Source organism: Lytechinus pictus, chromosome 4 (assembly GCF_037042905.1).
Source record: "Lytechinus pictus isolate F3 Inbred chromosome 4, Lp3.0, whole genome shotgun sequence".
NCBI lineage: Eukaryota > Metazoa > Echinodermata > Echinoidea > Temnopleuroida > Toxopneustidae > Lytechinus > Lytechinus pictus.
In genome coordinates, this window is record NC_087248.1 from 16872049 (window position 1) to 16896986 (window position 24938).

The window sequence follows — 24938 nt, forward strand, 5'->3', positions numbered from 1 at the left end:
ATAGGCCTGACGTTTTCATTTAGATCATTGGGGTTCTATAATATGGATTTACAATTACATACCGATCGGGCGGGGAGGGAGCTGGAGGGCCTAGGGTGCACGGGCGCCGCGTCAAGGATCGAACTACAGCTGTGCTAAAATTAAAAAAGTCGTGAACTGGTCTGGAGCTATAATAAAAGTTTGGTCTTGTTTCCCCAGATTCCAAAGATGATTTAGTGTTTTTGTTGTCTTTGATTTGGAAGACTGTTGCAAAAGTAGCACCCCTACCAATTAAAAATGCGGAATTTCGGTGGAAGACTCGTGAATGACTTCGTTAGATGGGCGGTGTTGGTAAGCAATTTCTATCGTTATCCCCATGTATTGCATTCTACGTTTGCTACTTACCTGCTTCCTCAACTCAACTTCCACTCATTCTTTATCTCCTCAATATCAATGTTTAATTCCTAACCCCTTCATTTAAAAACCATAACCACCCTGTCTAGTTTAAAAAAGAACTCAAAACTTATGTCCGGCAAATGTTAATGCTGTCATGTCAATACTGCCATTATACTATGTCATGTGTTTCAACTTTTTAAAGAGAAATTCCAGTAGTTGCAGTAAACACTGATTTCATGAGAAAGTTTGTAAAACCAGGCTTAATTGTCAGTATATCATCGAGGATCTAGATCTGGTACAGTTACATAAACTGAACTTTGTGAAATCTTGAAATCTACGCTGAAAAATGTTCAGACTGAACTTCCCCAACACAGATAAGCGCACGTGGGACAGTGTATAATTATTGCTTTGAGCGTCGGGCCCGACGCTCTACCCGAATCCTGTGCTTATTTGCTGATTTCTCAGCAATTACACAATTTCTTCCAGAATCCTTTGGCACATGCGTTTTATTTATACAAACAGACACTTTGGTGGTCATTTCATTGGATTCTGTACGAACTCATTTTGATATCGTTACCAAAACTAGCATTTACCTTTAATGATTCTGACTTTGAATGCCTTTTTGTATTCCAATTATTTATGTATGTATAATGCATTTACTTTGTATATTTTTGTCATTTGTATTTATATTTGTTTTATTTTTATGCTTTTGGGCCCCTTTTAATACCAGCTTTTGCTAAAAGGGCATCCTATTGAAATATTGTTCAAATAAATAAATATATATGAATATAAATCGTGCGCCCTCTTTAGATGAAAAATTGCTGTACCCCGAGTGCAACAGGACCCTTGTGAACATCAAGAAAAAAAATTTCATTGTACATTCCAAGATACAGAGGAATAAAAGAGACTTTATATATTTTAGTAGTTTTCATGTATTCATATTAATTGATTTAAAAAGTTATAAGATCTGCGAATTTCGCGCAATCCCATGGAAGTGTTGCATGAGTTGTGCCTGTGATTTTTATGAACGCATATGTAATGGAATGTTTAATAGTTTAAGTGATTGACATGCAAAATTAAACTTTCTGTTTTTTACAATACTTAAGAAAAACAAAATGTGTGAAATAAATCATTTACTTTGAATATGACTGGTCGTATTTGCATTTGTTTCCCTTTAAAAATCATCATACAAATTAATCAATTTAATTCAATTCAATTATCACGTGGTTGTCATGGGAATGAGTGACAACAAAATATATCTTTCTTCCAGCATGGTTTGAATTTCAGTATTTTTTTTAACCAAAACATGCATTTTAGCATTGAATTAAGCTTGTGTTTTTTTGTTTCTAATATAAATCTGATAAATGCCTCAAATATTAAACTTTTTTGTTACTTTTTATTTTTCATTTTACAGGCAACATGGGCAATTGTAAACCTGATCATTTGGTTGGTGACATTCTTTAAGTATATGGATAATGCAAATTATGTCTATACCAAATATCTCATGAAGGTAAGAAGGAAATGCCCCTCTCTCCCCTCCTCTTCCTCTCTCTCTCTCTTTCTCTCAAACACACTCACCCCCAATACACACACACATTCTCTCCCATCTACACACACATGCCCTCACTATTTCCTTTCCTCTTCTGCCCTCTCCCTTCCATTTTAGTCTACTGTTTTGATTGTTTGCCTTGAATCTTGCCCTTCCGTTATTGCAATTGAATACAATATTAAGATTTTAATTGACAGTACCTCTTCAGATGTAGTGCTACATCTGAAGAGGTACTGTCAATTAAAATCTTGATTGGAGTTACCTAGGACAGAGATTCTGTTCTTCCTATTCTTCTTTCTTTTTTGCCTGGTTATTCTTGTTATTCCTTCTTCCTGTAGATCTTTTTTCCCTTGTTACCCTAGTCTCTACCCCTCTTGTCTTCTTCCTAGTCCTTCCCCCTCCTCTTCCTCCTCCTCCTCTTCTTCTTCTTATTCTTATCCTTTTCCTCCTCCTCCTTCCTTTTCTTCTTCATTTTTTTACTCTTCTCCATCTTTTCCCTCTTCTCAATCCCCTCCTCAACCTCCTCCCCTCCTCCTCCTTCTTCCTCTTCTTCATCCTCCTTCCTCTTCTTCTTCCTCTTCTTTTTTTTCTTCTCCATCTGCTTTGCCTACTTCTCCACCTCCTTTTCCTTCTTCTCCACCTCTTTTTCCTTTTCCACCTCATTTCCCTTCTTCTCCACCAGGCACATCCTTTTCCTTCTTCTCCACCTCATTTTCCTCCTCCACCTCCTTCCCCTTCCTCTCATTCTCCTCCTTTCTCTCTCTTTTTTTTTTATATATAAAATCTCCTTCCAATAGAGAAAATATTTTTTGAGAGAGGGTCCTTATCTATTTCTGTTCTTTCTAAAATGACATTTTGTTTTGAACCCAATCTTCAGTCAGGCCTATTTTAAAATTTGCTGGTGAAGATTGTAGAAATTTTTGAAGACGAAATGCACTTAGCCCCATTCTCTTTCCAAAATCTATTTTATTCCCCATTCACACTATGCTTTAAACCTGTTCTGTGTAATTTGTGTTTTCAGAATGGTCTTCCTGTTGCCAGAGCAAGTGCTGCATGTCTCAACTTTAACAGCATGCTTATCTTGTTTCCAGTCTGCAGGAATATGATCTCCTATTTTAGGGGTTCATGTGAATCTAAGAAGGTAAGCACCTGGGCCCAATTTCATAAAAAAAAACTTGCTATGATAACAACTTGCTGGAATGTCAACTTACATGTACATTGGAAGAGCCAATCAGAAAGCAGAATTTTCACTGTTGACATGGTACATGTAGTTGACATCCCAGCAGGAGTTGTTTCCATATTAGCTTTTCATGAAATGAGGATCTGGGCTGGGATTCAGTTTGATACGTAAGCCAGTTTTTTGTCTCGCCTGCATAGCAGAGCGAGACTATAGGCGCCGCTTTTCCGACGGCGGCGGCGTCAACATCAAATCTTAACCTGAGGTTAAGTTTTTGAAATGACATCATAACTTAGAAAGTATATGGACCTAGTTCATGAAACTTGGACATAAGGGTAATCAAGTATTAATGAACATCCTGCTCGAGTTTCAGGTCACATGATCAAGGTCAAAGGTCATTTAGGGTCAATGAACTTAGACCATGATGGGAGAATTATTTTCAAAATCTTAACCGAAGGTTAAGTTTTTGAAATGACATCATAACTTAGAAAGTATATGAACCTAGTTCATGAAACTTGGGCATAAGGTTAATCAAGTATTAATGAACATCCTGCTCGAGTTTCAGGTCACATGACCAAGGTCAAAAGTCATTTAGGGTCAATGAACTTTGGTCAAGTTGGGGGTATTTGTTGAATTACCATCATAACTTTGAAAATTTATGGATCTAGTTCATGAAACTTGGACATAAGGTTAATCAAGTATTAGTGAACATCCTGCCTGAGTTTCAGGTCACATGACTAAGGTCAATGGTCATTTAAGGTCAATGAACTTTGGCCATGTTGGGGGTATTTGTTAAATTGCCATCCTAACTCTGAAAGTTTATGGATCTAGTTTATAAAACTTGGACATAAGAGTAATCAAGTATCACTGAACATCCTGTACGAGTTTCAGGTCACATGACCATGGTCAAAGGTCATTAAAGGTCAATGAACTTTGGCCGTGTTGGGGGTATTTGTTGAATTACCATCCTAACTCTGAAAGTTTATGGATCTAGTTTATAAAACTTGGACATAAGAGTAATCAAGTATCACTGAACATCCTGTACGAGTTTCAGGTCACATGACCATGGTCAAAGGTCATTAAAGGTCAATGAACTTTGGCCGTGTTGGGGGTATTTGTTGAATTACCATCCTAACTCTGAAAGTTTATGGATCTAGTTCATAAAACTTGGGATATAAGAGTAATCAAGTATCACTGAACATCCCCTGTGAGTTTCAGGTCACAAAACCAAGGTCAAATGTCAGTTAAGGTCAATAAACTTAGGCCATGTTGGGGTAATTGTTTGAAAGTTTATGGATAGAGTGAATGAAATGTGGACATGGGTGTAGTTGACAAGTCTTAAGTCACCGTTCAAATGTCATTTATGGTCAATGAATATGGTATTATGTCATTATATGAATGATTATTTTATAGTAGTTTTCAAAGTTAGCACTGCTGCTATATTAAATCGCGTAATGCAGGCGAGACTGCCAGAGGCGTTCCACTTGTTTAAGTATTTAATCAGTATTTTGTGAAGTAGAATACTTAGCGATCTTTAGCATTCAGCTGATTTTTTGGCTACATGTAAGTATTTTGCTTCATTCTAAGTGGCACTTTCTACTGACACAACAGTCGTGATGTCATAGGAATAACAAGATTATTTTGATATAATTCAATGCATGCATGCATTAGCTTTGTATTGCTCTGTGTTGTGACGATGTCTGCTCCAGACGCATGGACCAAAGACATTAATAATGATTTGTTTTTGTTTTTTGCCTTCCTTAGTTCTACAGACGCAACTTACGCCGTCAGCTGGACAAGAACATCACCTTCCACAAGCTCCTGGCCTATGCTATAGGATTCTTTGTTATCCTCCACGTGGTGGCGCATTGCTTTAACTTCCAGAACCTTTACAACGGAAGAAAGATTTCTAGTGACGACGACTGGTTGGCCAACAGACTCAGCCAGCCTTCCTTGGGTCTGAATCCCTTCAAGACCATTCGCTCGGTAGGCCATCGATCTGGGAGGGTTTCATTAATCATCCAGTCATTGATTTTCATTTGCGAATTAGCTCTCGGCCAATGGGATTCAACGATTCCAGTAACTTGTTGTTGGATCTCAGTAACAATGTTCAGTGATAATCATTAATTATGAAATCCCTTTTTACTTAAATATACAAAATGGAGTAGCAGTGATAACAACAGAAGCACGAATCTGTGGTTTACAGTTGTAGCAGGGTGCCTTGGAATGTAGAAAGTTTGAAAATATGAAGCCACGAAAGTTAAAAGTCCATTGATAATGTCACGTAGAAATTTTCTGCAGGATTAATGCAAGAACAAGTAAGATGTGTTGTCTTTGTCAAAGGTTTAATAGGAAATGTTACTGCTGATATTTTTGAAATTATTAGTATTTTGGAATGAAGCAGATATGCACTCTGTGCAGCTACATGTGTTAGGAAGATTTCTAAGATTTCTAACTTATTTTCAGCTGATTTTTTTTTAAATATGTTGTATGATCTCTTTGATATTATCAGCCTTTCACTTTTAGCATGATAACACTTATTAACAACATTTGTTTTTCTGAATACAGAGTGATGTGAGTGGACTAGGAGTGATAGGACCAGGTCTAGCTTTGTTAGCTGGTTGGACTGGAGCAGTACTCTCAGTGACTTATATCCTCATGTTCTCCTCTGCTACAGAGTTCATTAGGTATACTTTTCTCATTCTCTCTTATAATAATAATAATAATAATAATAATAGCCAATTTTTATAGAGCGCTTTTCCCAGAATGGCTCAAAGCGCGTTACAGCATATTATTACCCCGGTCATTGGATTCATTTCAATCCCGCACGAAAAGTGCACAATTTCCACTCCCTGGGGAGCATTCCTTGCATTCATCGCAGCCTCATTAAGGCGCTCGCAAAATCAAACATACAATATCTTTCGCATCCTACCGGGTACCCATTTAGCACCTGGGTCGAGAGTGGCAAAGTGTGGATTAACGCCTTGCCAAAGGACGCTAGACCGCGGTGGGATTCGAACACACGACCCTCTGTTTACAAGGCGAGAGTCAGAACCACTACACCACGGCTCTTCCACATTTACCACTCTTATACATTTACCACAGCTTTCATTTTTACAAATAAGTTCATTCCAATAGTGTATTTGAGCAATGGATTTATAGTATTTTTTCTTCCTCCATGATTCATTAAATGCATATATGCATTTAACAAAAAAAAAAAGAAGCCACATTAATGTGACTTTGTGTAAATAAGTGTTATGAGCGCTCATTGTATGTCCGCTAATATAATGCAATAATTAGGTGGTCTGTCTATGACAGATCACCTTTTATGTTTGTCCGAATTTTCTTTCTTTATTTATTATTATTTTTATTTCTTATTTTTATTTCCTCCATTTCTTGTGGACAGCAAATCTCAGAAAGTTCATATTCAATAATCATCAAAATATCACCACATATCAACATCAATAAGACCTCAATTCTGCAAGAATCTTAATGTCATGACGTCATCATGACGTCATCTAGACGCCATTTTGTAAAATCACATTATCAATCATATCTCCATTATCAATTATCAAAAATAAATCAAATTCACATGACATAAACTTCAGATCAAGGGTCATCAGGTCATGTCATCAAAGGTCACCTGAAGGTCACGACGCGCGCGTACGCGCGCGTCAAAATTTTAAAATGCTAAAAATCACTTTTTGACCAAAACAGAGTACGTTTTAGGTCATTTTAAGCATTTCAAAAAATTGCGCGCGCAAACGTATGCGCGCGCGTTTCCGCGCGTAACGCCTCAATGCAACTCAGAAACACCGTTTTTTTTATTTCATTGCATTGATCATATAATTTTGAGCAATTTGATACCTTGATCAACCTTCTACGACCATTAATAAGGAAATTAACACCCGTTAAAGTTTGCAGCACGTGTGCGCGCGAGCTCTCACTATAGGCCATATATGGGCAAAAACATGCCTATAGAAAATCCGCTGTAGCTCTTCAGAACGCATGGGGACCCCCAATTTTTTTTTCATATTTTGATAGAGTATGAACTAGAGATATAATTTCATGTCTCATTTGACCCTCAATTATATTATGACGTCATCAAAATGGCGTCGGAATTCAAAAAATCCATTTTGCCTATTATGACGTCATTATAATTATGCAAATCTTGCTCTAACTCCGTGAATATTGGTCAATTTTCACCCAATTTTTGATATGTTGTAGCTTAGTTCTTACTCTTTCTGAGTTATTGCCTTTATTTTTCATTTTGATAGACAAATCATCCTCAAAAATTGCAAATAATAATGGCATGTCATTTTTACTCATTTTGCGTGTAATCTCTATGGGACATGACTTTTTCTCAAAACTAGATTCTACATTCTTCTATTTCGTAAGCCATATCTCCAATTTTTGTTGCTAGTTATCCCTGAGCTTTTAGTATGTTGTAGCTGAGATTCTAAGCTTTCGGTTGCGTTTCCTTCATTTTCCGATCAGATGTCGGGATCATGCCCGTAATTCACTTGCAAGATTGGATTTGAGATTCTGGTGTTTTGCTTACGTGTTAAGTCTATGGGAAATATTCTAGCTCAATCGGTTAGGCGTCAGACTTACTTCTCATTCCATCATGCAGGCAGGGGTTCGAGTCCGCGGGTGAACATGATTTTTTTTTTTTTTTTTTTTTTTTAGCTATCTTGCCCACGATCAATTATAAGAATTCTAACAAATAATAGCTAAAATATTGCAAAATAAAACAGATTATAATTACTTTTTTATATCATATCTATTTATCTGTCTGTCTATCTACCTACATGACATATCTATCTCTCTGTCTAATATATATCTTTCTGTTTGAATACGTCCCTCTCTCTCTATCTATCCATATGTCTGTCTGTCTATCTACCTACATTGTATATCTATCTGTCTGTTTATCTCTCTCTCTCTCTCTCTGTCTAATATATATGTATCTATCTGTTTAGATATGTCTATCTATCTATCCATCCATCTGCCTGTCTCTATCTATCTATCTATCTATATATCTATCTATCTATCTGTCTGTCTGTCTCTCTATCTATCTATCTATCTGTCTATCTATCTATCTATCTATATGTCTGTCTCTCTATTCATCTATATGTCTGTCTCTCTATCTATCTCTGTCTCGATCTCTATCAATCTATATGTCTGTCTCTGTATCTATCTATATGTCTATCTATCTATCTATCTATCTATCTATCTATCTATCTATCTATCTATCTATCTATCTATATATCTATCTATATGTCTGTCTCTCTATCTATCTATATTTCTGTCTCTCTGTCTATCTATATGTTTGTCTATCTATATGTCTGTCTATCTATCCATGAAGCTATCACGAGAAGGAGAACCATCTTCCAATTTCTCTCTTAATCCTTTGTTATCGCTTCCTTCGGGCGAAGGAACGATATCTAACATCAATTGGCGAGCCGCCAGGCGAAAGTTAGAGCCCGCTTACATAACGCGATAGGACCACGCAGCATGAAGCTATTACGAGATAGCTCGTAATAGCTTCATGATATGTCTGTCTCTCTATCTATATATATGTCTGTCTATCTATCTGTCTATCTATCTATCTGTCTGTCTCTCTTTCTATCTATATGTTTATATATGTTTTATTAATATAACCACCAATCATCTCTCTATCTATCTATATATCTATATATCTATCAATCTATCTCTCTATCTATAAGTCTGTCTCTCTATCTATCTATATGTCTGTCTCTCTATCTATATGTCTGTCTCTCTATATCTATCTTTATATGTCTATGTTTTATTAATATAACCACCTATAATTTATCTCTCCATCCATCACTCCATCCATCTAATATAATTATCTTTCTTGTATGTATCTGTTTGATTATGTAAATCTGTTTGTCTATCTATTTTTCAATCTAATATCTGTTTAAATATTTTTTTCCTGTTTATCTATCTATACGACAGACCACCTAATTCGTCCGCATGACGAATTAAAATCTAGTTTCCTTTTTAATTTTACTGAAATGATGATCTGCTTTGGTAGTTAGCTCATGTACTACATTACAGCATTCTGGCTGACACCTGTTTATGTATTCCTCAGATAGATACTACAACATTGCTGCAATATTACCGTATTTGGATTATAAAAGTTCCATATGACCAGGGTTCGGAAAATGCTAACTGATATGCTTAGGCAATATTAATGTGATATTTTGGAACTGAACAGGCTGGTAGGGAAAACGTGAATAAATTTTTTTTAATCCTGACAAGAAATGTATTGATGATGATATTTTATCAATTATTTATTTCTTAAAACTTTAATTATAGTTTATATTTAGTTTATATAGCTTATTATTATGTCAAAACTCTGTGTACTCTTTGGATAAACCTTTCCTAATCTGAAGTTGTGTTTCACAACTCTGTTTGCAACTAAAAGAATATCATTGTAATTATTCCATCAATGTCCGACAACCAATATCAGGATTTAGCACTCCATAACCTTTCTTTGTTTTTTTTCTTTTGTGTGTTTCATGTTAGGAGGTATTACTTTGAGACTTTCTGGTTAACCCACCATCTGTTTGTCATCTATTATGCAATGCTGATGGCCCATGGCATGGGGTAAGTGATTTCCTTAAACCATATTTAATTTGAAGCGAAGAATCTGAATTTGTAGGATTCTGGGAGAGCGTCAGAAATTAGAGAGTGTTGGACAACCTGACAACTTTTCTGGGTTGTGAGTGAATAAGGAGCACAAGTGCCTGACTGTTAGATAAGTGTCTAACTGTTCCAGGATATTAACAACTTGTCAGTGCCAACAACTGTCATGAAATGTTTCCCATGGCTCTTTGTTTAGATATAACTTTCATATTTAATTGGTAGTTCTATGACATTATACAGCAATTTTTTTAGCAAAGTAATTTTTTCGGTGAGAATGTTGAGGCCTGCCTACTAATATTTTTTTCTTAATGATAATATGGTTACTTGTTCAAGAACCTGTAAGTCTCTTCTCCCATCTTCTATACATTTTTTCTCGCCTGCATAGCAGAGCGAGACTATAGGCGCCACTTTTCCAACAGCGGCGGTGGCAATGGCGTCGTCAACATCAAATCTTAAAGGAGAATGAAACTCTTGGAGCAGGTTAGCTTTTGTGAAAGCAGAAAAATCAAAGAATAAGATCAACAAAAGTTTGAGTAAAATAGGACTAGCAATAGAAGAGTTATGAGCATTTGAATGTCGAGATCACTAATGCTATGGAGATCCTCCCATTGGCAATGCGACCAAGATCTATGATGTCACAGATGAACAACTCTCCCCTTTAGTGGACACTGAAAATATACCCCAAAACATCTCTTTTTGCTCATTCTAATCATATGACAAACGATTCATCAATGATATAATGTTGTGAAACCTCTGTACTTGTCCTCTCATAAAGAGAACACCTCACCTTGTGATAGACTCTATAAAAGTGAGAATATAAGTGAAAAAAAAAAAAAAAAGTAATGAGGGAGTTGTACGTGTGTGACATCACAGATCTTAGTCGCATTGCCAATGGGAGGAACTACATGGCATTAGTGATCTCAATATTCAAATGCTCATAACTTTCTTATTATTCATTCAATCTTCCTCAAACTTTCAACAACATGTTTCTTTTATTTTTCTCTTTGATATGGATTCAGCTGGTTTCAAGGGTTTCATTCTCCTTTAACCTAAGGTTAAGTTTTTGAAATTACATAACTTAGAAAGTATATGGACCTAGTTCATTAAAATTGGACATAAGGGTAATCAAGTATTACTGAACATCATACCTTGGTTTCAGGACACATGACCAAGGTCAAATGTCATTTAGGGTCAATGAACTTAGACCATGGTAATGAAGTATTACTGAACATCCTGCCTGAGATTCCGGGGGGGGGGGGGGGGGGGGCGCAAATTCCTCCACCCCCCCCCCCCGGCTATGAGAGGGGTCCAAATAACCGGCCTCTTGGAATTCAACATTGAAAATGACTTTTTTCCCCAAAACATAAGATGCTCAGGAAGTCCCAAATTTCTATAGGAAAGGCATGCAGAAAAACAAGTTATAGGAAATATTTTGTAAATAACCTTAAGTGTTGTTTAACATAATGCATAAAGAATTCAGCGTTGGCCGGCCCTGCATGCATTTGCTTATTTGATGATTAAATTGTGATATATATAGGTCATGATGCTGTGTGCATTTATTTTGATGTTTTTACCATCTTCATTTGCCTGTAATTTTTTTAGTTTGTTTTACTTTTGTTTATTTAGTGGAGTAGTAAAGTACCAAATAAACATTAATGAGCATGAGCTGGTAGTAGAATGCATGATAGATGACGAAACATCTGATATATATCAATTTTTTAATAGCGGAGTAGTTAAGTACCAGACAAACGTCGATGAGCATGACCCAGTAGCTTGCATGGTAGATGAAGAAACCTTTGATCAGTGTGTGATTGATTACCCACCTGAGTTTGCTGGTACACCTGGAGCTGTGAGTATAGTCACAAGGGGCAATAAGTCAAGGGGGGGGGGGCAAGGTGGCAACCCTGTGGTATTAATTAAAGTGAAGAAGTAGCATTCATTGTAGATGAAGAAACATCTGATCAGTGATGATTTGGTAACCAACCCGAGTTTGCTGGTACACCTAGAGCTGTGAGTATAGTCACACAGTGGCAATACTACGAGGTGGGGGAGGAAGAGGGGGGGAGTTGGCAAGACACAAGATATCCTGTGGTATTACAATGATGAACATGATCCAATAAAATGTATGGTAGATGCGCTTACAGTACTTAGGCTTGCATAAAAGATACTCGTGTGATGTCATGGTAGAAAGTAGGTGTGTGATCTCTTCATCAGTGCAATCCATAAAAATTGGAGGGACTCAAACAACCATTATACTGCCAACCCATTTTATAAAACAAATAATGCACAATTTTAAATTTATGTTAGTGATGATGTAAGCACCTCGCATATCGCAAATACCCTCGAATGCACCACAACACACTCATACATGTGCATTTTTTTTTTTTACAGAGCTGGAAGTGGTGTGTTGCACCTCTATGTGTGTACTTCCTGGAGAGAATCCTCAGAATGGTTAGAACATGGCCAGATGTCACTATCGTGAAGGTAATTCCAAAATACCCTGCCCACTGTACATTAGGTATTACGTTTTGGGACGTCTGTTTGTCCATTTTCGTTCAGGTGATATCTATAGAACCTTCCAATGGATCAACTTTGAAACTTATGTCATGTATGTATATTAGAGTGATGATGACATCTTGGTGTCACAGTATCAAACCCTTTTGATTTGCAATCCGAAACCTTTCCACAATAGACTATGACAGAAAGTTTGGATGTTCTGTCATGCATCTTATGAATCCTTTAATTGTGACATCATAAAAGAAAGAAACCAATCCTAGAATACTGTTTGTGATGCACCAAATAGTTTTCTTACATGATGAAAAGATAGAAGCCTGTACCCCTAACACAAGAGTAGCTAAAATAATATTGGCATTTTTAATGACTGGTGTAGATGTTGTGATAAAATGCCAGACAAATTAACAATTACAGAACGAATATTGTAAATGGGATTTAATTATTTTCTGATTACACAGGTTGTCCAACATCAATCTAAGGTGATAGAGCTAAGGATGAAGAAACAGGGATTCAAGATGCTTCCAGGACAGTATATCTTCCTCAAATGCTCTCCAATCTCTAAAGTCCAGTGGCATCCGTTCACATTGACATCGGTAAGCACATTACAAATCTTAAAATATGATTTTTTTCTAAATAAAATGAATAAGCAAAAGGACTAAATTCAAATGCTTACCAGAGTCTTATAGGGTCCAATGGCATCTGTTCATATTAACATTGGTAAGCACAAGTTCTTATGAAATAGATAAACAAAAAAGAATTGATTGAAATGCTTTGCAATGTCCAATTGTACCTGTTCATCTGACATCAGTGAGAACAAGATCTTATAACATAACTAAACAATAGGACTAGATTCAATTGCTTTTCAGTCTCTAATATGATCCAGTGGCATCAGTTCACATTGAATTCTGTGAGCCCAAGTTATTGTAAATTAGACAAACAAAAAGACAAAGTTAAAATGTATTCAAGTCTCTCATATGATCCAGTGGCATTGGTTCACATTGACATCTGCAAGCTCAAGTTCTTGTAAATTGATTTTTTTGATAGACATTGACTTATTGTTCAGACATGTATTATATGTAAATAGTTTTTGTTGTTCTGCTCTGAAGCGCCTTGAGCATCTAATCAAGATGGAAAGTGCGCTATATAAATCTCATGTATTATTATTAAACAAACAAAGTGACAAAATTGAAATGCTTTGCTGTCTCTAATATAGTCCAGTGGCATATGTTCACATTTACATTGGTAAACACAAGTTCTTAAGTTCTTATGAAATGGATATAAACAAAAAAGACTTAATTCAACTGCTTTCCAGTCTCTAATATGGTGCAGTGGCATCAGTAAGCACAATTTCTTATAATCTAGATGAAAAAGGAGAAAATTAATCTCATTGACATAAGTAAGCACTGGATCCCGTACCATTCAATGTCTTTCCCAAGATTTATAAAGTGTGGAAATATTCAGGATAGTTGTACATGATTGAACCAAAGGTCAAAACATTTTCCTCAAATGGTTGTCTAATCTACGAGGTTAAATGACTTAAAAGACTTCTGTGACTCCCATAGGCTTTGTACAGGTACAGGGTTTAAGGCCCATAATTTCAATATTTTAGGTCAAGGCCTCTTTTCTATAGGCCATATTTCTTAATTACACCACAAATAAGGACAAGAAAAAGCATGTTCAAAATTTCCAAGGTCAATGAGAGGGCTATTTGGGCCAGTAAAAGGTCAACCTGAAGAAGTATCTCTGATGACTACGGATTAATTAAGGTCATGTAATAATATTGTTTAGTAACGTTTGACTTCATAAATATTCTTGGCAGGCTCCTGAGGAGGATCATTTCTCTCTGCATATCAGGAGAGTAGGAGACTGGACCGATGAACTAGCGGTCAAGATGGGAGCAGACCAATCGGAACCACTGCCTATCACACGGTTACCAAGGTCAGTTTGAGGGCGATTGCCATTTGTTTTCAAGAGGAATTCTGTGTCATTCTGATAGAAATCACACATGGTTGAACCATGGTAGATCAAGATTTATGACTAGCAGACATTACGTAATGCCACTGGAAAAGGCCTCACTGCAAAGTCATCTCACTTTCCCTGCCCTGACAGTTGCCCAAGACTAATCAGTCTTGTCCGAAAGAATTTCTCGCTGGTATATCGATTTTGCTTTCCCACAAAGATGTCTCTATTACAGGCATTTCCAATGATTTTCACAAAGTCTGTGGTCAGCGAACGATAATCCACTACCACATGAAACCTTGAATAGAGGGCTCGGTCTTTGCTTGTAGGCATGTAGTATAGAAATGTTCAACCTGATTTAACAAAGAGATCATATTCATATGTTCCCAGCTGAATTTCTTTGAGATTATTGTGGCAATTGAATATATCTTTGATCCATGTGAAACAATCTACTCTGTGGAATTCAAATGTATATTTATTCATGATCTTGTTGGAGATTTGCTTCTATTGGCTTAGATAATTGTAGGAGAGGGTACAAACAATTCACATTACCGGTAATCTTCCTTGCATTTAAGAAAGTATTTCTGTTACTGTTTTTTCTACAGAGTTCAAGTTGATGGACCATTTGGTACGTCATGTACTGATATATTTGACTATGATGTCGTGATGTGTGTTAGCGCTGGCATCGGCGTCACTCCTTATGCCTCTACGCTCAAATCAATATGGTTAGTGATGCCATAATCATTGTAGAGTAGATGACATTTCTAGTTCATTGTAGAAGTAATCCCATTCAAATGAATAGTCATAGTAAGCCATGATTTTGAGAGAGGGTCTTAAAAATTAGGGTGAATCATTTTCATGCATGTAGATCTAGACCTAGGAATTTATGCAAGCCAACGGTGAAAACAATGCATAATACATGTAGCTAGAGTATGCTAGAGAATTTTATTAGAACAGATGGTGGAGGTCATTAGTCTGAGTGACTCATTGTGATCATAATCATCATCATTATTATCTTCATCCTCCTTTTTATCCTCATCATCCTAATAACATTATTGTCCTTCCCTCCTCCTCGTTTCCCCTTCCCTCCATCCTCCTCCTCCCCTCCTCCTCTTCCTATTCTCCCTCCTTTCCTCTTCCCCTTCCTCCTTCCCTCGTTCACTCCTTCCCTCTTCCTCCTTACCCCTTCTCCCTGTTGTCTCCCCCTCCCCCTCCTCATCATCATTATCCTCTTCCTCCTTCTCCTCCTCCCTCTCCACCTCTTCATCCTTGTCCTCCTCTCCCTCTCCTCCACTCCTCCCACTTCACACTCCTCCTCTTCCTCTTCCCCCTTCTCCCCGTTCTCTCCCCCTCCTCCTCGTCATCCTTTCAACTATTCACTTATGGCATGCCCTACAGTCATTCACCAGTCTTCAAGTCTCCTTCATTTCCATCCTCCTTGATGCAATCCATTTATCATCTTCTTGGTCTTCTTCATGATAAAAGTAACTGTATGTTTCAAGTAAGTGTTGATTAGGCATTCCACCCACATTATTAAACTGAAAAATAAATAAGCCTCATTTCTGTTTGGTTCATTCTCAGCTACCGTTTACAAGCGGGGGACGATAGTCTCCATCTTAAGAAGATGTACTTCTACTGGATCTGTCGTGATACCCATGCCTTTGAATGGTTTGTTGATTTACTTTCATCGTTGGAAGGAACCTTGAGACAGATTGGGAAAGAACATCTTCTTACTTACTCCATCTATCTCACAAGAGGATGGGATTATACACAGGTAATCATTGAATATATTAGTTAGAATATATACATGTTGTCTTTATTCAAATTATTAGAATGAACACCGACGAAGAGGTTACAAGGAGCCGAGGGGGGTGTTTTATAAAGCTGTTCGTAAGTTAAGAACGACTGGTGATCCTTTCTTGTGGTAAATGGTATATTTATTGGCGATGGTTTAGCGCGTAAGAAAGGATCACCAGTCGTTCTTAAAGTCACTCTTAACTTACGAACAGCTTTATGAAACAGCCCCCTGTTGTCTTTATTCAAATCAATAGAATGAACACAGACGAAGAGGTTACAAGGAGCCCTGAGGCTCGTTGCAGAAAGAGTTGCAATCAATCGCAACTCTAAAAATCATGCGCAACTTGATTTTCAACCAATCAACAGCGCGCATTTGGGACTTGCGACTGATTTTTTTGACTTGCGTTTAAACGCAACTCTTTCTGCAATGGACCCCAGGTCAATAACGCAGTGTAGTATAGCAAAATAAAACAAATGTCATTGGCAGGGTATATCAGATAGAAGGAAAGATAAAAGTATATCTTACATGCTAAAATTACGACAAAAATATTAAACCAGATTAAAAAATAAATTTGCAGCCGTTAAAAAATCAACTTAGTATGAGAATTCACATTAATTGTCAACGTTCATAAAGAGATATTTGTGCAAATTTTTCACTCTAATTTAGCTTGAAATCCAACTTATAAACTTAGGGACAGTGATTTTCCGCGATCGCGGAAAACGGACGGAATTCACGGAATCGGCCTTTTGAAACGGAAAGTGGCTTTTCAAATGGAAAATCACGGAAAACATGTTTTTTCTCAAAATGCACAAAATGGCAACAGGAATTAATCCCAAATCCTCAACAAAATACGAATATCAACTGAAAAAAACACGATTTCACTTTGTCTTTGCTACAACAATCATGACGATCAACACATCGTAACTACACTCGAGCCCCTCCATCACTTAGTTGATCGTATCTAAATTTGTTTACACTCACGTCCGCATATAAGGCAGAATACGGCCGTGTGTTGCTGCCCTCTGCGTTCGGTCATAATATAATGATCACGGTGAATTAACAAATCCAAAATGGCGGATAGGCGGAAGTCGTCGACTGCTCAAAACGACGTCCAAAAAGTCCCCAAGTCAGTGATAAAATCCTATTTAACCATTAAATAATGCTAATAATATGAAAGGTGAGGATGTATTCATGTTGATTATGTTTCTCTAAATAGTTTTTGAGCTCGAATCTGTTCGATTAAAATGGATTTTAAAGCGATGTTAGTACATTGGTAGATGCAAATTTTGACCAGCGCTAGCATTTTGACATCGCTACTCATTGCGTATTGGTTTTCTATGTAAACGGAATTGTCACTTTTTCATGTACACAGAGTCTATGGGGAAACGGAATTTCCGTTTTCAGACATGCTGAAACGGAATTTGAGATTTTCTGAAACGGAAAAGGTCATTTTTAGAAACGGAAAATCACTGTCCCTATAAACTCCATTTTGTCTTTTGTGAATATCAAATGTATAAAAAACGACAAGAATCAACTGGATGAACCCCTCAAATAACACGGCCAATGTATATGAGCGCCTGATGCATGCATATACAGCCCGTGCACAGGAAATGATGCAGTTAGGATTTGAAATTTGAGGCGTAAAATTGGGCAATAATACTGCAGTATCAATTGATATTAATCATTTTTCATGTAGCAAGTCTCCCAATTTGAAATAGTTCATTTTCTTATTTGTTTATGCCAGGCCAAGAACATCTACATGCAGGAAGACAGAGAGATAGATGCAGTGACTGGTTTGAGACAGAAGACTCATTATGGAAGGCCAAAATGGGATTCTAACTTTTCCTACATCGCTGAACAGAATCAAGGGTAAGAAATTTTGATAATTTTCTCTACTCTATCATTCTTCCTCCTCTTTAAAGGAGAATGAAACCCTTGAAACCAGCTGAATCCATATCAAAGAAACATATTGTTGAAAGTTTGAGGAAGATTGAATGAATAATAAGAAAGTTATGAGCATTTGAATATTGAGATCACTAATGCCATGTAGTTCCTCCCATTGGCAATGCGACCAAGATCTGTGATGTCACACACGTACAACTCCCTCATTACTTTAGTACTTATTTCACTTATATTCTCACTTTTATAGAGTGTATCACAAGGTGAGGTGTTCTCTTTATGAGAAGACAAGTACAGAGGTTTCACAACATTATATCATTGATGAACCGTTTGTCATATGATTAGAATGAGCAAAAAGAGATGTTTTGGGGTATATTTTCAGTGTCCAAAAGGGGAGAGTTGTTCATCTGTGACATCATAGATCTTGGTCGCATTGCCAATGGGAGGATCTCCATAGCATTAGTGATCTCGACATTCAAATGCTCATAACTCTTCTATTGCTAGTCCTATTTTACTCAAACTTTTGTTCTTATTCTTTGATTTTTCTGCTTTCACAAAAGCTAACTTGCTCCAAGAGTTTCATTCTCCTTTAATCTTTATGGTTTTGTGGGATGAGACCAAATGGAAACTAGAACTGCAATCGTATCAGAACGTGCATGCACTGACGCCTGTGCTTTGATGCAGGGCAACAAACAGAAGGAGAGAAACCTCTAGATATACATTTTCAAAATATTAGAGGGCGCTATTTCATAAAGGAATGGTCACTGATGCGTAAAACGCAGTTGGATTATGTGAAATGATACAATTGGCAAACCCTGAAAATATGAGACCAAAATAAATTAAAACAAGGAAGTTATGGCAATTTTACTATTTTCCAACTTTGCAATAGAGGGCGCTATTTCTAAAAGTAATTGTCACTGATGCGTGAAAAACGTATGAATTAGAAAACATGTTACCATCAGCAACCCATGAAAATATCAGACCAAAATGAATGAAAACTAGGAAGTTATGGCCATTTTACTATTTTCTACTTTTCAATAGAGGGCGCTATTTATTAAGGTAATGGTCACTGATGCGTAAAAAACATGGATTATTTGGAATGATACAATAAGCATACCCTGAAAATATAAGACCGAAATGAATGAAAACAAGGAACTTATGGCCATTTTAATATTTCTTTAGTTTGCAATAGAGGGCGCTATTTCTAAATGTAATGGTCACTGATGCGTAAAAAGCATATGGATTATGAGGGATGATATCATAGGCTAGCCCTGAAAATATAAGACCGAAATGAATGATAACAAAGTTATTGTCATTTTACTATTTGATGACTTTGCAATAGAGGGCGCTATGCGTAAAAATTTGTTGAATTGTGAAGGATGATACCATCAGTAAACTATGAAAATATGAGACGGAAATGAATAAAAACAAGGAAGTTATGGCCATTTTACGATTTTCCTACTTTGCGTTTCAATAAATATGAAGTTTTTTAACGTAGACTATTTTGGATTAGAATTTAGGGCAAGAAGATGGCATTTTGAAGGGCAAGTTGTAGTTTTTATATGACAGAGCAACTCTTAAACAATCTACAGCAATTTGTTAAAAGTCTGTAGCATACAGGATAAGGGAGTTGGGACGGGATTAGGAATGGTATGCTAATGGACTTGAAATTTACAAAATGGCGCCTGGATGGTCATGCATGAGTGATTTTGGAAAATGAAATAGGAAGTGCACAACTAGGGATGCTGGACAACATGTCTACCAAGTTTGGATGAAATTGGATGAGGGACGGAGCCTGGGCAGAGCTAACAAGAACCATGTGTTAAACAAATGGAAGAAGAAGACGGTATAGGAATACGGAACAACAACAGAGCATTGTCGCCTGTAGGCGTCAATGCAAGAAGGCAAAGTGGGTGTGGACCACAATTTACCTTGTTCATTATACCACTTTCTTCTGTTGTAGTTTACCTCTCCTACAATATTATTCATATTTTGCTCATTTTGGTATCAAATATTTTTGTTATCTTAATCTTCTTCATTTCCTTATTCTTATAGAGATGGCAAGAACATACTTGCACAAGAAAGAATTATTTTAAGCTTTTACATTGATAATCATATTTTTCACGTTTTTCTTCGTGCTCTGATAAAGAAATTATAGTTTATTTCAACCTATTTCAACTTATGCCCCCTGCATTGAAAATCTTGTTTTTCCCCCCAACATATCTATTTGTATTTATAATATGAGTGTCTATTCCTTCCCACAGTGCTACTATCGGAATGTTTTTCTGTGGTCCTAAGAGTCTCTCCACCATCTTGCATCAGAATTGTAATAAGTTCACCTCCGATGAGTCAGATGGCACCCGCTTCGTTTACTACAAAGAAAACTTCTAAGTGCAAGAGGGATGTATGCAGTGGTAATTTATTTTTATATTTTTATAACTTGAGCAATATCTCTATTTAAAACTTGGGATCTCGTATCATGTGGTTGTATTTTTTGTTCATATGTTTGTGAAAGGTATAAGAAAATTAAGATTTTAATAGGAAAACAGCATTCTTGTGATAGGTAGTATGTGACTTTTTAGTACAGATTCTCAAAGATTCATTAGTTTTACCATGATTTTGAAAATGGCTAGAATATAAACATCTTTAATAGTTTGCTTGATTTTGTCAAGTTTGGTTTTAGTATACAAGGGTGTGCCTGTTCATTTTTCTTTTGCAATAGCTGATTGTTATTAATTTCTATTTTTTATATTAAGTTGTGCTCATCTTCCATTGCTCTTTTGTCAGAGAAAGATATTTTGCTGATTTCTTTTTACATTCCACTTTTAGGATTATTCAATATCACCGGCTTTTATTGATTTATTTCCATGCGTTTTATCACATGCATTTCAAAAACTATTTCTAACTTATCTATTCTGGTATCTACGCTTTATACTGTTGTGAACTTGTGATATGATTGTGGTATTTAGAATTTATATAGATAGTATATACCTCATATATGAAAAAATGGCTTTCATTTAAACTATCTCTTGATTCCCTTGATACTGAACATTATTTCAGGTCAGTACTCTTTCATCTATATTATCAAACATGACATATATTCATAAAGATCTATGTTTGTGTGTGTGTTTTAATTCAAATATTGTTTTGATTTGAATGATGATATCTTTGAGATTTGATACATTTAAAATTTGCTTTGTGCCTACATGTACTGAGCATACTGACGAGTAAAGATCAATCTTGAATATAGCCAACAGTGCTATTATTGACCTTTCAATGAAAGGAATAACGGTTCTCTTAATGACAGAAGTTCAAAGGACATATCTTGCATATGTGAATAAAAAATCTCCCTTTACAATTGGTTTTGTTTGGAAAAAAATTAGTGAAAAGATGAGAAAATAACAAGTCGAGTATTTTTTTCTCACATAAGTAATGCGTTTAAAATGCAGATCCAGAGGACTTGAAATGAAAATTTAAAGAAAATCTTCTTACAACAGTTCTTCATCAAATAAATGAATTTATAAAACCCCAAGAAATTAGAGGGAGTCGTTAGTATTGAGAGTTATTTTTTTATTAAAAAAAAAAAATTAACTATTTTTTTTTTCAAGCATGATATGCCTCATAACTAGCAAACTTTGAAAAAATCCCTCTAAACGTTATATATGCAATAATCTCAGTGTACTTAATTTCATCTTGACTCTATCAAAGAAACAAGCATTTTTGTATTTCTTAAATTTTATATTCCTCCAAAATCTATGCTAATTAAGTAAGTAATATTGTTGGCTAGCCAGATCATTAGTCAAAGGTGAATTCATGTTATATGTAAACATTATTTTTTATGTGTGAAACAAAACAAATTTAAGGATTTATTTTTTCAAACAGCATTCCGCAAATCTTCATTAAGATATAGTGTAGTATTATCAAAAATATAACGCAAGTCCATTCTGGTAAAAAAAAAAATCTCTTTAGACTACTAAATGAAAATTTATCCATAATCACTTTGACAAGTTTGGAATGTGCATGAAACAAAGAAAATATCCCTTGATTATAAAAAAGGAAGAAAATAGTGAAAATATTTTTGTTCACAAATGATTAGCTTTATGTGCAATGATTAGTCATGTAATAACCTTTTATTGCCTTAATGATATTGATTGTAATTCTTTGAGTATTGTTGTGAGAGTGTGTAAGTCACAATTTGAAAAATATTTTAAGACTTATATATTTGAATATATTGTGTATATTTATTGTTTTTATGAATATTCTCCCTTTTCAGGAAAATGTTTAGGTCTGTTTCTCTTTGTTCTTTTCAAGAAGGATTAGTTATGTGGTGGTATTTTCTATACTTTTCACTACTTACTAGTCGAGTAAAACTGATTATTTATTCAAATATGTGACCATGTGCCATTTTTACAAGAAGATGGCAAGTGTTTATCATGTTTTCTTTGTTCTTTGTATGATAACAACTAAGAAATCCTCAGGATATAAAATGAGTAGAAAATAAATGGCCGTGGGAATTTTCTGCCCACCCACTCCTAGAACTGTCACCCATGGAATTTTAACTATGCAGTATGATGCTATAAAGATATCACATTTTATTGTTGATTTAGAGATAAATCTATTAATTATTCAAGCATACGCAGAGGGAGTTGCAAAGGTAATCTTTTACAACTTGTTTTAGTGCCTTGGCATTTCAAGCTATCCAAGTAATTTCATTTTTTTAATAATAAATATGTATACCTAAGTGAGTGAAAAAGGAAAAGAGCTTTGTAAATCAAATTACATTTTGGTAAAAGTTTTGTGTGATATATATTGTGACAAAGAAAGTTTGTCTTTCTTTTTTTGCATTTTTTTTGCTATCAATTTTCATTTAATATTTCCATTACCATAGGCCATTGATAAAATCAAATTAAAAATTTAGATTTCTTTTCTTAATGTGTTGATTAAATGAATATAAGGGATACTTGCAAAGCAAGGGACAGTTTTACCTATCCAAAATTAGGATATACGGTAATATTTGTGGGTTTTTTTATAGAAAGAAAATGTATCGAACAACTAATATTTTGTTACATATTAGATTTCTCATTAATGAAGTTTGAATAAACATGGATGTAAAATGAAATCATTCATGGTCTTGATTTCAGATATCTTTTATTACTAAATTTGACACATTTTAGATTTAGTTTTAAGGACAATGACCAATTGCAGATGCCATGGAAATAGTACTTTATATGACAGGGTGTTAGAATGCAATTGATATTCAGACAATATTAGAAATTACTATTTTAACATTGAAGTAACAGAATATGGAAGTACCTCAGTACATTTGATTTTCTCATTCAACAACTAAAGAAAAAATAGAAAATTTCATATTGAATTTTCATATATATTTTTTAATCAATTACGTGATCATTGTTTTTTGTTGCTTTTAAGTGTAAAAGACTAAAGACGTTTTCTAAAGTCAACAGTTTTACACATTTAAAAAAATATAAAACATTTGAAAAAGGAGGTTGCATTATGTTTTATTTCTACTTTCCCTATATGAAGGGAAATTGAAAGTGCACTTTTAAGTAAAGTGTCTACATTTTTATACTTATGTGTTGTTGAATCTGGTTCTGAAATATCTTTATTGAGAAGTTTACATCTATGATCTATGTTTGGAGACTTAAGATTTAAATAGAAATTCTAGCATTTTTTCAGTAGGAAAGGGCAGGGAATTTGAAGGATTTTTGAAAAGAATGTGAAAATAATTGAATTAGATGTACAAGACATTTTAAATTTATATTTCATGTTGATACTTTTTCTATATTTTTCAAATATTTTATTGTAATTTCTTATTTTCAACATACATAATTTCAAAATATTTTGGTATGTTCTTTGATTGATTTCTTGCCATTTATTTTTATATATTTTTCCAAGATCTCAATGTTCTTGATGCATTCCTGGTTTTGTTGATTATTGTAATTTGTGTTTTGTTTCTTCAGATGCTAAACTACACACCAAGTTAGTAAATTATTCTTTCACAAGCAGGAAACAAGAAATTGAAGAGTATATTACTCTTCCCACAAAGCCTTAAAACTCTTATCCTGTCAATATTGTGTCAACCATGAAACATAAGCAGTTGGAATTAAAATATGCTTTAGTAAATTTGTGTTTAGAATTTAGAATCCTGATTGAAGATGAAGGAATGAAATGCCCCCAAAACACTTTTCTTATTTTTTTTAGTTAGCCTTGGAGGATATTATTGAATTTTTGAAATACTTTATAACGATATAGCATTATGAACATGTGTGTGATACAAGTATTCAACTCCAATACTGAATTACGCAATCAAAGAGATCTCTTCATATACCCAGTGCCTTATAATTGAAAAAAAATGAATTGATTTTAGATCCAGATGTAAGGTTTGTTTGAATGATAACTATCGATTGTAACAATCACATCGATTGTATCTTGATTCACGCCATGGATCATCTATTTTCTTTTTGCAAAGATCAATATTTTTTTGCTAATAGTTTAAATGGGCCTGTTTTTTCCACTGCTGCCAAATCTATTTTGAAAACTGCCATATGATCAGTTCCACCATCCACCATATTTACGAAATTCATGTATGCTCCCTGTATTCTAATTTCTATGTGTTTTTAAAACCTGCCTATTCAGAACAAGAAATTCTTGTCCCTGGGAATTTACGGTCATAAAATAAGAAGAGGTTATTCATGAATTTAGAGTTGGTTTTAAAGTGTGGCTAATGAGCCCCAAAATATGGAAGGAGCTTAGTTTTGGATATGAATTTTTACAAAAATTGTGAAAACCACCCCTACCTATATTTTGTGCCGTATGAAATGTTAGATATTGAAGGAAATTCTATGTAGAAATTGTTGAAATATGTTGTTGGCTGGGGGGGGGGGGGAGCATCTCCCAATCCCAATCAGAATGTCAGTACTTATTAGTGTCACTGTCAATATGAAAACTAATTTAGTAATTTGGTTTGATCTAAGGCA

General features: G+C 35.2%; 1 protein-coding gene across 1 annotated transcript; it reads left to right on the forward strand.

Moving 5' to 3' along the window:
• Positions 1 to 94: 94 nt before the first annotated feature.
• Positions 95 to 24306, forward strand: LOC129258921 (cytochrome b-245 heavy chain-like). Its single transcript, XM_054897162.2, has 14 exons — positions 95 to 330; positions 1790 to 1885; positions 2946 to 3065; positions 4866 to 5087; positions 5670 to 5788; positions 9651 to 9731; positions 11496 to 11619; positions 12162 to 12254; positions 12743 to 12877; positions 14104 to 14222; positions 14849 to 14968; positions 15825 to 16017; positions 17786 to 17910; positions 20205 to 24306. The coding sequence occupies exons 1-14, from the start codon at positions 277 to 279 to the stop codon at positions 20329 to 20331; spliced, it is 1728 nt and encodes a 575-aa protein (XP_054753137.2). The 5' UTR covers positions 95 to 276; the 3' UTR covers positions 20332 to 24306.
• The last annotated feature ends 632 nt before the right edge of the window (positions 24307 to 24938 follow it).